We start from the raw sequence: 15,416 nt of genomic DNA, 5'->3' as shown, positions 1-15,416 counted from the left end.
CTTAATATGAAATAATTTGCGGTCAAAGGATTATTTCCCTCCAAGTTTAGGTGCACTCTCAAAGTCACACATGTAGAGTTTAAAAAACCTAAAATCCTACTCATCTGTTTAAAATCTCAATTAGGATTAGCGATAAAACTGCTATTTAACAAAAAAATTAAAAAAACTAAAATTTTATTATATTTGCCCCCCTTAGTTTGAAAATCTCATAATTCCCCCCACCCAAAGTTTGAAAAATCAACATTTTTCCTTAGGGTTTGCAAACCGTGGCTCTCCCTCTCAGCTTAATTCTCTCTGCTAATCACATTTCAACCACTAGCAAAACCTATTTCCTCTGATAAAGACGAAGAAGAAATTATTTTTGTAGAAGTGTCTTCGTCTCAGATGAAGACGACTGTTAAAGGTCTCAGAAGAAGACAACATGATTGTTTGAGACTTGTGATGGTCGTCTTCAATAGATGAAGACAAAATCATCTTCATCTGAAACGAAGACACTCTAATAAAGATAATTTCATCTTCGTCAGAGACAATAGGTTTCATCGGTATTTGGGATATGATCGATAGGGAGAGTTAAGCTGGAAAGGAGAGCCAACACAATTGGAGATAGAGAACTTAACCTTTTTTTATGACGGTTTGCAAACCTTAAAGGGGAAATATTGATTTTTCAAACTTTAAGATAAGGGGAATTGTGAGATTTTTAAACTGAGGGAGGCAAATATAATAAAATTTTAGCTTTTTAAATTTTTTTATTAAATAATTATTTTATCCTTAATCCTAACTGAAATTTTAAATGGATGGATGAGACTTTGAGTTTTTCAAACCCTATAGGTGTAACTTTAACAATGCACCTAAGCTTAGGTAGGAAATAGTCCTTTGGCCATAATTTGACAATAAACAGTCATTTTAAATGATTTATCATTAACTCAATTACTCTATCATAATTTTTGACATTATCAAATGTAATTGGGAACATGGAGTTATGTATTTTATATACATTAAAATGTTTGTTAATGCTTGATAAATTGTGACATCAGAATGATGATATTCTAGTGTCTTAAATGAAATAACTTGTTTGCATAATTGTCTATCAAAATTAATATAATGGGCAATTGTGCAAATGTATCATATATCCTTATTACAAGCAATACTAAAATCAGAAGTAATTTAAATAACACCATTAAAATTATTTAGTTATGTCATAATTTTTAATTTCATTATTTTGTAATTTCTAATGATGTTAGATCTAAGTGTAGGCTTAGGAATTCTATTAAATGTTGGTTGAACTCTATTTTGCATAATCAATTATAAAATTTTATCTTCAATGTAACTAAAGGATTGATTAGAAGCAATAACATATCTGACTGTATAGGCACACCTTTTATTGATTTTTTAGTGAAGTTTGTCATTTCTCTAGTGCTTTAACTATTTGGATTACTTATAATAGAGCTGTCAACTGATAATGATTTGGTGAAGACAATTTGTTATTGTCCTCTCAACCGATCATAATCTTAAGCAGTTTCTAATAAGTCTAAACTAAACACTTGCACAAGATCAAATGTATCAACATTAACATATGTACTATTGTTTTCATGCTCAACATGTTAGGATTCATCAACCTCTTTTGTACACCTCTACTAGGACTGAACTTCGATATTGGTCCTTAAAAGATAATGGTATTGTTCCCCTTGAACTTGATTGGAAGGTTTAGCATACATGTATTTCCTTGTGACACCGTTTATAACCGCTTCTAAATTTATATGATTCAAAACCAACAACTAGAAATGTTCTACTCAAATTTGGAGTTATCATCCTAGATAGAGTAACCATATACATCATCCTCCTTGGAAGAGGCAACGTAACAAGTGACATTATTATGATCCTTCATGTCATATGACATCTCATTTATTGTAATTTAAGATATCATTGTTATGTAGATAGTATTTCATTTATAGTCCATATGTAGATAATCTCATCTTGCATTATGTCAAAATGGATTAAAACCATTTTCTGTTTTCCCCAACATAATTTATTTTGTTATCTTTTATTGTTGTTCATTGTCCTTGGTACCAAACAACTACAATCATATTGGACATTTTGATTAATCATTCACAAGTTATGTATAAAATATAAAATGATTTATTCTTCAAAATTAAAAAAATAAATAAATGAACTTTTTGGCAAAAATTATTTTCTCTCGATATTTCATGTATATTGTGTATTGAGTATACAAAGTGAGAAAATATCAATAACCCTATAATTCGTGAAATTTTACATTTACCCTCTACATATGTGTACTCAAGTCCATACACAAGATTTCACACATATTACGTATCTTTGTAGTGAAATTCACACAAAAAAATGTCAATACTCCACTATATAATAAAGTTTTGATAACCCCCTAATGCATGCTGAAATTTTAAAACCCTCCATATCATGTATTATAGTCTCACTTGATGCTTATTTGACATTTACCCAATGCATGCAGGTGCATAATGAATTTACTCAAGAAACTAGTAAATAATAATATAATAAAACTATGCATATTCATTGAATATATAAATATATACATATTTATATGTGTCATTATGTGATTGAGTGATTTTAAATTAAAGATAAAATAACATCTAATTACGTGATAATATATATAAGTGTATATCCATTTATATACTTAAAATAAATATATATAATATTACTCGTAATAATATAGTGTGGAATTTAAAGTTAAGATTCATCATAATAATTTTAATAATTTAGAGTTCATTTAATGATTTTATTGCTTGATTTCATTATAATTATTATTTTTAATTATTTATATGGGTATACCACTTGAATTATTGGTTAGTTTTATATCCACCCCTTCACAAGTGATCAACTTAATTAAATTTAATTAATTCCCATATATATATATATATATATATATATATATATTTATTTATTTATCAAATTTATCTTATGCAGATTTCTTATGCACTGGATAGGTTTTTGGCTTAAACTTATTTAGAGGTACGTATAATTTTATTTAAATAATAAAGTCAGACTAAATTATTTAAAAATTATAGTTTAATTTAGTTTGTAAAATGGTTTCATTTAAATTAAAAAATTATTTAAATTATTTTTTTTAATTTGGATTATGGTTTGGACAATTTTTAGACCAAATCAAACCATATATTGTATTTTTTTGAAATATATATATATATATAATTATATTTGATATAATTTTTCAATAAACAATTAAGAGTACAAACTTTTTTTTCATATTTATTTATTTTACATTTTTATCTTATGTTTTCAAAAAACTATAATTCAATTAATTAAATTAAATTTTATATATATATATATATATATATATATATATATATATATATATATATTTAAATGATTTTAAAATTTTCAAATTATGATAATCGAATCGTATATCAAAACCCTAATATTTCATATCATATACATATAATATGCCTTTTTCAAAAATAAAATAATAAAAAATTATAATTAACGCATCATCATTTTAAAAAATATCACAAACACCTTTAACATTTTAAAATTTGTCATATATACTCTTATTGCATTATCATTTTTTCTAAAAAAGTGTATTACTCTATATTATAGGATACATATCTATATATATGTTATATTGTATTAATTCAATATACCTTATAATACATATCATTTTTTACCTATATTATATCGTATCGTATATTGTATAATATTGATAATTATAATTCAAACCGTACTTTTTTAGTTTAGTTTGAAAATTTTTTAAACTGTTTTTTTAAGTTTGATTTAAAAAAGTTTTCAAATCGTATCAAATCAAAGCGTGCATGCCCTCGAACTTATCTCTTCTGGTTCTCATCTTTACTTCACACAGGCATTTTTTAATTAGCATTTTTACAGTCTAAAATTAATCACACCAACTAAATATCATACCTATGGCAGTTAAAAAAAAAAAAAAATTAGTAAAAGTGAAAGCTAGACTTGTAACTTAATTATCTGAATTATAGAATGTACGATTTTACTCATAACAAGTTTAAAAAAAAAAAAGCTCTGTGATAAAAATATTACAACCATGATATTGGAACAACAATAAATCTATCAGTTCCAACCCACAGACTCACTGTAAAATGTTAACAAGAACATCTGTTGTATCATAATGGTTCACAAAAACAAAGGCATCTTCAGAGATCAGCTGTGAACTTTGAAGCACCGAAGATATGGGAACAATTGAAGCAGTTCATCGCGGCTGCGTTTCTGCAAAAATATTTCATGCTTAGTGAAATATCGTAAAATTAACTGGTAAAGAAACACCAGTGTTTGCTTTGCACATGTATACATCTATAGGCGTTTGAAGGACCATGAGGCACTATAAATTTGATTCACTTGTGTAGTTTATCACATAATTCCTGGTTAGGACATGAGCACATTTAGTCATACCTTAATGCCGACACATCCATTTACATCAAGGGTTGTAAGCGTCTTTGAGCAAAAGCTTGAAAGGACCTCCAGGCACTTATCAGTCACCCCAACTATTCCAAATAAGCTGCAGACATAATTTTTTTAGTTTTAGAAATAACAGGATTCAATTAATATCATTAAAGCAGCAGGACACAATCAAGTTAGATACTAGGTGCTTATTAAGAACAGAGTTTCAAGAATCGGCAACTAGACTGCATATAGCTCAGGATTTGTGAAAATTTAACGACATGAGATTATACACTAGCTAGTAGCAGGATCTGATACAAGTACTTCTGTCGATATACTTGTTCACATAAATTTTGCACAATCAGGAAAGTCTAGACTGTTTTCCTACTGATACAGAAATAATTATATAGAGGAGAGAGTAAACAAAAGTAACTCCTTAATTAATATATGACTAGAAAAAAACAAGAATTATGGTGCTCTCAAAATCAAATCTAGTACTACTCTTTTCACGAATTACCTAAGAAATTCAAGAGAGGTGCAACCTTGAGCAAGAGCTATCACCCCAACGTCAGTGATTCTCACACACCTACCAAGGAAACAATTTTTTATTTTTAAATTATAATGAACTCATCCACTCTCAATTATAGTACTATAGGTTTCCGCTTACCATGTTAAATTGAGAGACACAAGATTGTTGCATTTAGCTATACAAGCAAGTCCTTTATCAGAAAGGTTCTGACAATCACAGTCTTAACAAGAATCAATCTTTAGCATGAAAAATTTTGAGTGAAACATCAGAGAGCACAAGCTTTTACCTGGGCACCACATAGATCTAAGAAACTGAGATGGGCTAGCAGTGAAATCTTCTTGTAAACTTCATCTGTGAAGCTGGAGAAAAAAATGCAGTCAGTCCTATAAAACAGAGACAACTGATGAAAATAATACAAAATAAAATAAAAAGGAAAACATGACGTAATCCTAGAAAGATATCACGGCATACCTCGAGAGGGCATAAAGATTTAAACTCTTGAGAGAGGAGCACTTGAGCAAAATTTTTTGCAAGCCACCATCAGTTAGCTTGACACACCTGGAGAGTGCCACACGATTATGAGATGCTAGCAATAGAAAGATATAGCCCTTCATTGGATGTAATTGATTTGTCCATCTCATTTGTGCTTGTGAATCAAGCAACTGTTTGTGAGAATGTTTTAAGCATATCTTGGATTTATTTAATAATTATTCCCCTTGTCTGAATAGTCTTGGTGACATTAACATGAACCATGTTGTCACAACTCTTAAAATGAGTTAAAAACACACCCCTTTAGAACTTAACTGTGAGAGTCGTATGTTATGAAATATAAAGAAGAAGACATTTAAAAATTGTTTCTCCATATGAGCAGTTCTGCCAAACATGATTGCATACCTAGTCAGGTTCAATGATTCTAACTCTTGATAACTGTCAGCAACTAATTGCAAGCTCTTGTCGGTTATATTCTGCATTGTAACAACAAAATGTTCTATTGAAAGACAATCCTTTTAGATAATCTCTATATAATTTGACAGTTTATCTATAAACAGATTATTAAATAGAAAACCCATACTATTCTAAAATTTCAACATAATCCTTCAATTAGACAATACAAAAATTTGAATCTAACCTCCTATCTATAGTCAAGATGGCAATGAAAATAGTAATCTAGTACCTTACAGCCACTTAAGTTCAAATCAACTATATACTTGCAGTTCTTCACCAGATTCTGTATGCCAATATCTGTTACTCTGAAATTCAATTTGGATTCCAAAACTCATCAGTACAATTTATAATTCAACTCCAGAATTGTATACTTCAACTATTTATAATAATGGCAGATCAGTAAATCTTAAAATACCTTACATTCCAATAAATGGAGAACACTTTCAGTTTAGGACAAGCACTAGTTATAATTTCAATGCCCTTGTCTGAGAGCTTCTGACAGCCATTCAGATTCAAAGACTCCAGGTTTTGCAAAGAGTCCAAACACTGTAAAATTAATACAATTTTTTCAATAACATTTCATCAGATGACAAAACCATGGACCATAACGCATGTCACCCTTGAAATTTATTTTGTCATGGTTCAGAAAAATTACTCAACTAGATACTATGTACAGGTTTCCATGGTAATGGTACAGCTTATAATATTGTTCCAAATAAATGCTAGCAAAAACATGGCAATAGATGCAATATTTGATGTAACATCAAGCCAACAAAAAAATGCACAGCAACTCCGCATAAAGATGCTAAACAGGATACCACCGCTTTCATTATCATTTTATCTCTTAACAGGTGAAATATCTTCTAGCAATCATGAAAGTGATCTTCAGCTGAAATTATTCAATAAATAACATGGATACAAATTTAAACCAGTCAAAGCTATAGCTATACAACATCACCTTGCCTTTAAGAAGTTCGAGGTGTCTGTCTTCAATATCTTGCGCAAACTCAAGATTTATCTGTTTCACATTCCGATACCTAGGCTGCGAAAAACACAATATTCACAAACAATCATGTAACCAACCCACTTAAAATAGGAAACTAAAAGACAAAAAAAGTAGAGAATTAAACAATTCTCCTTCCACTGATTTACTAAAAGTCAGGTTTTGGTGATTTGACGACTCACTTAGCACACACTTCAAACATCAGTGAATAATTTGTCAATTTTAAATCTTAAAACTTGGATTAGAAATACACAAACTTTAAAGAGTTGATATCTCAAAGTTGAAGCTTTTAAGCCACAAGATTTAAACTTTTAAATAAATCCTCATCAACAGAAAAAACAAACTCAAATGTCCATAACCAAGTTAACAATATAAAAAAATTCTTTTTAACTCCAAATCTTAACCGGTTGGAATACAAAACGCAAACATTTAAGAGTTTATACCTAAAAGTTGAAACTTTTAGGCCAGAAGATTAAAACTTTCAACTAAAACTTCATCATCAAACAACACAAAGTCACCAATTTTTTTTCCATCAATTGCCACATTCATTGTTTCATGAATAAAAAGTCTTATATAACATAATACACTATAGAGAGAAGCTAAAAGTGCAACTGTTAGTGGCAGTCAACATTTTAATTTCATATCTTAACATTCAAACAAAAATTAATGAACTCCATCAATTTTTTTCTTTACCTTCAATCACATCATTCATTGTTTCATAAATCAAAACCTTCTCATGAAACACAACACACCATTAAAAAAGCAGTTGAAAGTCCAAATGCCGGATCTACATTTAAACTCCAAATCTTAACATTCTGATTTTAAAAATATTCCTGAAATTTTAAGCGTTTAAATGTCAAAGTTCAATTTCTCAAGCCATAAGATCAAAACTTTCCAGTAAAACCTCATTAGCATACAACACACCCATCATTTTTTTTTTCCCAATTAACTCATAGCTCATAAATCAAAATCTCCTTATCACATAACATACCATTGAAACAGCAGCTACAAGCCTATTTCCAGCATTATTCATCTCACGCAAATCAATAACCTGAAACCAAAAACACAAATAAACAAAACCCAGATAAAAAAAACCGATATGAAATTGATAAAACTTGAAAAATAGAGAGAGATGAAAAGGGTACCAGCCAAAGAGAGGAATAGGAAAGTAAAGTATGGTGAAGAGATGGGCTAACGAGAAGAAGAGAAATTAAGTCTCTTTGAGGGAGCCTTGAGCTCACAATTCTCATTACTTTTGGGACTATTTCTCTGCTCCATGTCTCTTCTGCTTTTGCTTTCTCTTCTTCCATTTTCTAATTCGTTCACAGAGCAGGCAACAATCGGATTCGTGTTTGTACTTTGCTGAAGTAGACTCTGCACGAGTGATACTGCAGAGAGGCGATAATGAATGTCACCCGATCTTTGATTAAAGAACAATCTCCCACTTTAAGTTTAAAAAGTCTATTTTCTTACCCATCAATCGAAAGGCCTTTTTATCAGTTTTTCACAAAAATAATAAATTCTAAAATATTAACCCGTGATTGATTGACATGTGACTTCATCTTCTCTTATTTTTAATGTTTTAAATTTATTGGTTTTATACTACTAGATCTAGGTTGACGAGGTTATGTTTTATTACCAAGCTCAAAGGATTTATTCGTATTTAAAGTATCTTATTTTTTCAAATTTTTATTAAGATCTTTAAAAATCTTAAGCATCTATCTATAAATAATTAAAGTTAATGAAATCCTAATCCTTTAAAATTTTATCGTTTTTCACCCTCTTAAACCTTAAAAACTAACAATCTCTTCCCTTAAGCCAAGTTTTAAAAAGTAACAATTTTCCCTAAGGTTTTCTTTTCATTATCTAACATCACCTCCAGAGGTTCTCTAATAGCATCTCCTTTCTCTATCTTCGATTGTCACTCCCTCACTATCTCTCTCTCCAGCTAGCAGTCCTAAACCCAGTGGAAAGACGAGATCTCATCTTCGTCAGATGTCGTCTTCGTCTTTTCGATGAAGTTAGGAGCTTTTTTCTATGTCAATCGATGTCGGTTAAGCTTCCAAATAAAAGAAGCTTGACCACCAGAGCAAGAGGAGATATCGGGAGATATTTGTAGCAAACAATGACATCAGAAATCTGGAAACTAAACCTTACAAGAAAAATGTCATTTTTTAAAACTTAGCTTAGGGGGAAACTTTTAGTTATTAAGGTTTAGAGGAGAAAAGGAGATTAAATTTTAATTAATGTTTAATATTATAGATGAAATGATGATTTTACCCTTAAAACAGTCAACTTTAACCACCCATAAATGGATGTTTGAGATTTTCAAAAATAAGAAATAGAAACTTAGGAAAACAAAATACTATGGATGGGAATAAGTCCTTTGGCCTATTATCAAAGCCAAATGTCTTATTTCTACTCAAAGATGCAATTGTCTTTGTCAAAGACAAAGACAACTCGTCTTCATCTCAAACGAAGATGATTCATTGTTTTCATTTAAGAAGAAGACAAGTCGTCTTCATCTAAGACGAAGACAATTGCGTCTTCATCAAACAGGGGAGGACAACGATGAGAATGGGAGGAAGAGAGAAGCTGACCAAGAAGGAGAACATCGACAATCAAGAAGGAGCAGTTCAATGAAGATAGGAGAAAAAAACTAGAGAAAAATAATCACTTTTCAAACCTTAGATAGGATAAAATTTTAGATTTTTAAACTGAAGGGGGAAAATGATAAATTTTTAGTTTTTAACATTTTTAATACATTTAACTAAATAATGATATTACCCCTGATAATAACCCTAAAATTTAACAGATGAGTAAGTGTTTGGGTCTTTTAAAGTTTAAAGGAGGTAAACTTGAGAAAAAGTTATTCTTTGGATGGAAATAAGTTCTTTGGCCTTTTATCAAATATGAAATATTATCACAAAGATAGATTATCTTGAAAATTATTAGATATAAATTAATATTATATTTAATAAAAATAAGTAGATATAAATAATTTTTGTGTTTGAATGAAGATAATAAAAAAATATTAAGATATTATTCTATTTAAATATCCTTAGATATTAGTATTTTAAAATAATATTAAGATTACTATCTACATGATGTCCCACACTACCATTGGTATTACTGTGATATTTTATTACTGATAAATCAAATAAAGTAATAAAAGATGAATTATCAAGATAATCTTCCGTTATCACAAACCAAATACCTTAGTGAGAAGTTATATTACCTTCCCTTTTCATAATAGAAATGAGTTTGATTGACTTCATTTTTTCCTATGCATTTTATTTGTCTGAATGACTATTTTTCGGTTCTACCATTTTTGGCTAAATCACACCCAAGATGATGCAATTTGGTTGAAATCTCACACTTAGGTGCGATTCCAACCAAATCACATCACTCTAGCCCAAATGGATCAAAATCATGATGTTTCTTCCAATTGGTCAACTTACCATTGAGCTCTCTTGCTTTTCACAACATACTAAATAACACCATTACTACTCACTTTTACTTTATCACCAACAACCATCATTGCATTCTTAGATTTGATTTTGATCTAACTTAGATTAGGTTTGATGTGTAGTTGATTGGGCTTGATTTAGATTTGTCTCATTTGAATTTCGATATGCTGATTAAGTTTAATTTGAATTTAGATATGGATTTAAATCTAGATTTGAATTTGATTTGATTGAGATTTAGATTTAAATTTGACTAGGTTTTGAATTCTAGAAGAATGAGAAACTTTGATGAGTGTATTTTCTTTTTGGTGGTGAAGATTGGGATGTGGATATGATATGAGGGGAAGAAAAAATTAAAAATAATTTTAAAAAGAAAGACATAACTATTTTTCTTATTATTAAAGGATAAATTGGCAATTAAACATTATTGGAAGACAAATTGGACAACTAAATTGTGAGAACATTTTTTATTACACTAAAAAGGGATAAAATAATAATTTAAATTTACATTAAATGAAATTCACTAACAAAAGTTTGTCCTACCCATAAATGAGAAGCACTTTTTGCATGTACCCAACATTGATAAAGGCAAAAGAGCCTCTAACATTAGTATGAAAACTCACAAACAACCTATGATTGCATAATTTCAATCTACAAATGAATCTTGTAGAAGATCTATAGCTTTTTCTGTGTGTATGTGTGTGTGTACGATTATGTTTAAAAATTTTAATTATATATTCAGCAATCATTTTGTCCTTTAAAGTCATAAACAATGTTTTTAAAATCAGACTGATGATCGAATTAGTTGGTTTATTAGTTCATAGTTTAACTAGTTCAATTAGAGAATTGACCAATTCAACTTATTATTAAATTATAATGAATAGATTTTGCTTAAAAATTTATAAAAAATAAAATCAATCAAGATATCCATATCTATGGAGATTAGAACATATTTTTTTTAAGAAGTAGTAATTATTTATTTGATTTTAATAAAATAATTAAAATAAAAAAGTTTCAATCTCATGATACAAAAAAAATATAATTTTATAAATTATTGTTTATAGAAGATATTTCAATGAATATAAGATACTTTTTTCTTTTTATTTTATTTTTGACTTTTTTTTCTTTACAAACCTCTAGAAATTTATTCAATCTAATAAAAAATAATCAAATTACTCAAAAATAATTAAAATTTAAAAAATTCAAAAGTCAAATCCATCAAACCCTAAACCCATAAAATGTATAAATCACACTTTCTTACCTAAAGTTTAACTATATTTAGGGCTGGACTCGAGCCGAGCTAGCTCGAGCTCGGCTCGGTCGAGCCCAAAACGAGCTGGGATTGGCTGAGCTTAATCGAGCTCGAGCTGGCTCGGTAGATTTTTTTTATACAAAACAATGTCGTTTTGGTCAAAACGATATTGTTTTGATAACGAAAAACGAGCTGAGCTGAACTCGAGCCCAAAACAAGTCGGCCTTAGCCGAGCTCGAGTCGAACTCGAGCCGTCCATATATGAACTGAGCCAAGCTTGAGCTGGCTGCGAGCCGAGCTCGACTCAGCTCGAATCTAGCCCTAACTATATTAAAAAAAATTTAACATAGGTAAAATGGTAATTTAATCATTCAATCATTTTGAAAAAAAAAGTAAAAAAATTTAATACCTTTACATATCTTGCTTTAATGGTTTAAAAATGACATTTTGGTCTTTTAGTTTGAAAACCTATAATTCAATTCTTACAGTTCTTTGGAAATTCTAGTTTTTGGCACGAGCTCATCTTTTCCATGTAACTAACTCCTCTCCTACCAACCCATGAATGTGAAGAGGCTATAATTGGAGCTACTTGGGGTTTATAATTGGAGTACATGGGGTAATGGTAGATCTAAAAAAGATTGAAGTCATGATAAATTGGCCAAAACCCAAGATCATGAAGGAGTTGAGACTTTCCTCGGCCGAACTGGTACTATCATCAATTCATAGTAGAATATGGTATAATTGCCCATCTATTAACATATATGTTCAGAAAGAATGTCTTCCAATAGAGCAAAACTGTCAAAAAAAAACCTTCCTACAACTCAAAAATGTTATACCTAAAGCATTAGTCCTTGCCTTGCCAAACTTTTCCAATCCTTTTACAATGGAGTGTGATGCCTTGAGAACAAGCATTGGGCCAATCCTCATGCAAAACAAACAAGCAATTGTATATTTTAGCTCCATCCTTTGAGGTAAGAACCTTTCACTTTCCACTTATGAGAAAAAATTAATGACATTAGTTCTTGCAATACAAAAGTTGTGTCCTTACCTTCTTCGGAGGCATTTTATCGTGAGAACATACCAACATAACCTTAAGTACTTGTGGGAACAAAAGATAGTCACTAAGGCCTAACAAAATTGGCTTATCAAACTTCTTGGATATGATTTTATCATTGAGTATAAGCTGGGAACAACCAACTCTGCCACCAACACTTTATCTCAAAAAAAAGCAAACCTTTTAAATTTTGGCCCTTTCAACTCTTGTTCTAAAAGGCTAAAGACTATCCAAGAAAAGAATCTGAATAAACTAGAGCTTCAATGACTTTGTCATGTAGTACATCAAGATGAAGCAGTGGGACCTTGGCAACTTAGGCAAAGGATATTGTTCTTTAAAGGGAAGATCTATCTCCCCTAAAACTCCTCTCTAATTCCTCTTATCTTAGGGGAAATTCATGAGGGGTATTCATAAAGGGTATTTCAAAACATTGCATCGTGTGAATTTATTGGAGAAAATGAAAGAAGTGGTTTGACAATTCATCCAACATTGTGATGTTTATCGAAGGCACAAGACAAATTTACACAGACCAATCAAATTACTACAACCACTCCCTATTCCTACACAAGTATGGATGGACTTATCCATGAACTTTATAAATGGACTACCAATTTCATGGAGGAAGACCATGCTTTTAGTGGTTGTGGATCGCCTTTTCAAATATACTCACTTTATTCCTATGGCTCATCCTTACACAACCACTACTATTGCTTAAGTATTCTTGGATCACATTTTTAAATTATATGGAATACCCTTGTATATTGTTTGTGATGGAGGCCCAACATTTTTGAGTGCATTTTGGCAGGAGTTGTTTAAATTACAAGGAACTCATTTCAGCTTTAGTTTTGTTTATCACTCCTAAATTGATGGATAAATCAAGGTGGTGAACTACACAATTGAAATATACCTTGGTTGTTTTACAAGTGACAAGCCAAAGAAGTGGACTAATTTGCATGGACTAAGTCTTGTTATAATATAAACGTTCACTCCTTTACTTAAACTACCCCCTTTGAGGTAGTCTATGAATGGCCACCCTTTACTTTCCTTTCATATGTTTAGGAAATTGCAAAAGGACAAGTTGTAGAAGACTCGCTCCTTCAACGAGATGACATACTTTAAGAGTTATGACATTGCCTTCAAGAAGTGCAAAATCGAATAAAACAAATCTACAATCTCTCCTATGCAGAACATGAATTTGAAGTTGGTGAGTTAGTATATGTAAAGCTTCAACCACGTTGGCAAACTTTGGTGTATCAATGATCCTCTACCAAACTTGTCGCCTGTTTCTATGACCTCTTCAAGATAATCTGAAAGATTAGCAAGGTAGCATATGAGTTACAACTTTTACCAACTAGTCACATCCATTCGATCTTCCACATGTCATTACTTAAACAACATAAAGGCCCATCTTCCATGGAAATCACTTTTGATCTTCTTGATATTGGCCCCCAAATTTCCAAAGACTTTAAGTAGTCAGAAGCCTTTTTAGCAATGTGTGGTCAAGGCCAGAAGCAAGAATTGCTTGTGCAATAGAATGGTTGTGATCCATCCGAAACTTCTTGGGTTCTTTGTCAGACTTCTATTCTTGATTACATGACTTTTCCATTGCCTTGAGCATAGGGCTTTTCAAGGGGGGAGGAGTTGTTATAGTCACATTGCATGACATGATGTGGAGTTGTAAAGTGGTGCCTCATTCTCCATAACGTGGTCGTGCATTCTACTTCTCATCATCCTTTTATGTGATCATAACTCCTCCTTCGTTAGTCGTCAGTTACTTTCCTATTTTGTTTCCATTAAAGTCTATTTTACTTGGGATGTATTTTGTTGCAGTATTCTTAATATAGGATATTGCTTCTGTTGTGCTAGTTAGTTCAAATTGCTTATGTGCACCTATATAAAGGTTTCTGCAAGTGAATTAAAAAAGCATGACCATTTCCTCATGGTTAACTTTACTGCTTATTTTATGCTAAGTTTTATTTCCGTTTCTCTAACATAGCTTGCAAGCAAAGAACTCACATGCAGGGGCGAGGTCATGGCCATGGATCCACGAAAGGAGACCATATCACATGCAGGGACAAGGTCAAATCAGATTGGAGAAACCAAACTTTTTTATTTTTATTTTCTTTAACCCTTCCCTTCCCAATATGCAAATGCAAGTTGACTTGCCAAGATAATTTTTTGGATACCTAATTTAAACAGTTAAAATCTTATATTGCGGAGTAGAGGTTTTCCCATTAATGATTTTATTGAATGTTGAAAGCTGTTTAGAGAAATATTATACACTCCATAGTATTGAACTGCAAGCAAATTTTGTCACTAATAGTGAAGAAATATTTTACTTGGAAAGAAGAAAAAGAATTTTTAAAGCTTGTCTTGGAAACAGGCTTCCTTTTTGGGTTTTCATAGTTGGGTGATATGTTTGAAAATCGTTTTTATGATCAAACTGTATTGAAAAATTAAATTAATTTTAATGTTAAATTAATCAAATTATATATTCAATAATAAATTATAAAAATTGTTTTGAATATTATTTTTCTATTACCAATCAACCGATTCAACCATCAATTGAATTAGTCCATCCTATCCTTTGAGTCGACATTTGGTTCAATTCCAAAAACATCAGTTGTCATTTATCTTATACAACTTTGATTATCAATGTTTTGGCAATAGCCAATGTAATTGTTCTACCATCAACAAGGGCTTTTTTCATTTATCCTATTGTAAGATAGCTTAATTATCTATCTTTATTA

The 15,416-nt window shown here is 30.5% G+C and overlaps 1 protein-coding gene across 1 annotated transcript; it reads right to left on the bottom strand.

Annotated features, from left to right (window-relative positions):
- Window positions 1-3,954: 3,954 nt before the first annotated feature.
- Window positions 3,955-8,304, bottom strand: LOC123227165 (F-box protein At3g58530). The gene is made up of 12 exons (XM_044651850.1): window positions 8,039-8,304; window positions 7,885-7,944; window positions 6,849-6,932; window positions 6,306-6,436; window positions 6,120-6,195; window positions 5,840-5,910; window positions 5,417-5,503; window positions 5,232-5,304; window positions 5,084-5,151; window positions 4,934-5,002; window positions 4,429-4,534; window positions 3,955-4,245 (listed from the first exon to the last, which is right to left on the bottom strand). The coding sequence occupies exons 1-12, from the start codon at window positions 8,201-8,203 to the stop codon at window positions 4,180-4,182; spliced, it is 1,056 nt and encodes a 351-aa protein (XP_044507785.1). The 5' UTR covers window positions 8,204-8,304; the 3' UTR covers window positions 3,955-4,179.
- Between the last annotated feature and the right edge of the window lie 7,112 nt (window positions 8,305-15,416).

Source organism: Mangifera indica, chromosome 10, assembly GCF_011075055.1.
Source record: "Mangifera indica cultivar Alphonso chromosome 10, CATAS_Mindica_2.1, whole genome shotgun sequence".
Taxonomy (NCBI): domain Eukaryota; kingdom Viridiplantae; phylum Streptophyta; class Magnoliopsida; order Sapindales; family Anacardiaceae; genus Mangifera; species Mangifera indica.
This window is presented reverse-complemented; position numbering and strand designations above follow the sequence as displayed.

Coding starts and splice junctions, on each gene's coding strand:
- LOC123227165 (XM_044651850.1), bottom strand. CDS start 8,203: ATGGAAGAAGAGAAAGCAAAAGCAGAAGAGACATGGAGCAGAGAAATA. Junction 7,945..8,038: donor CCTATTCCTCTCTTTGGCTG/GTACCCTTTTCA, acceptor TTTTGGTTTCAG/GTTATTGATTTGCGTGAGAT. Junction 5,003..5,083: donor GTGTCTCTCAATTTAACATG/GTAAGCGGAAAC, acceptor TTTCCTTGGTAG/GTGTGTGAGAATCACTGACG.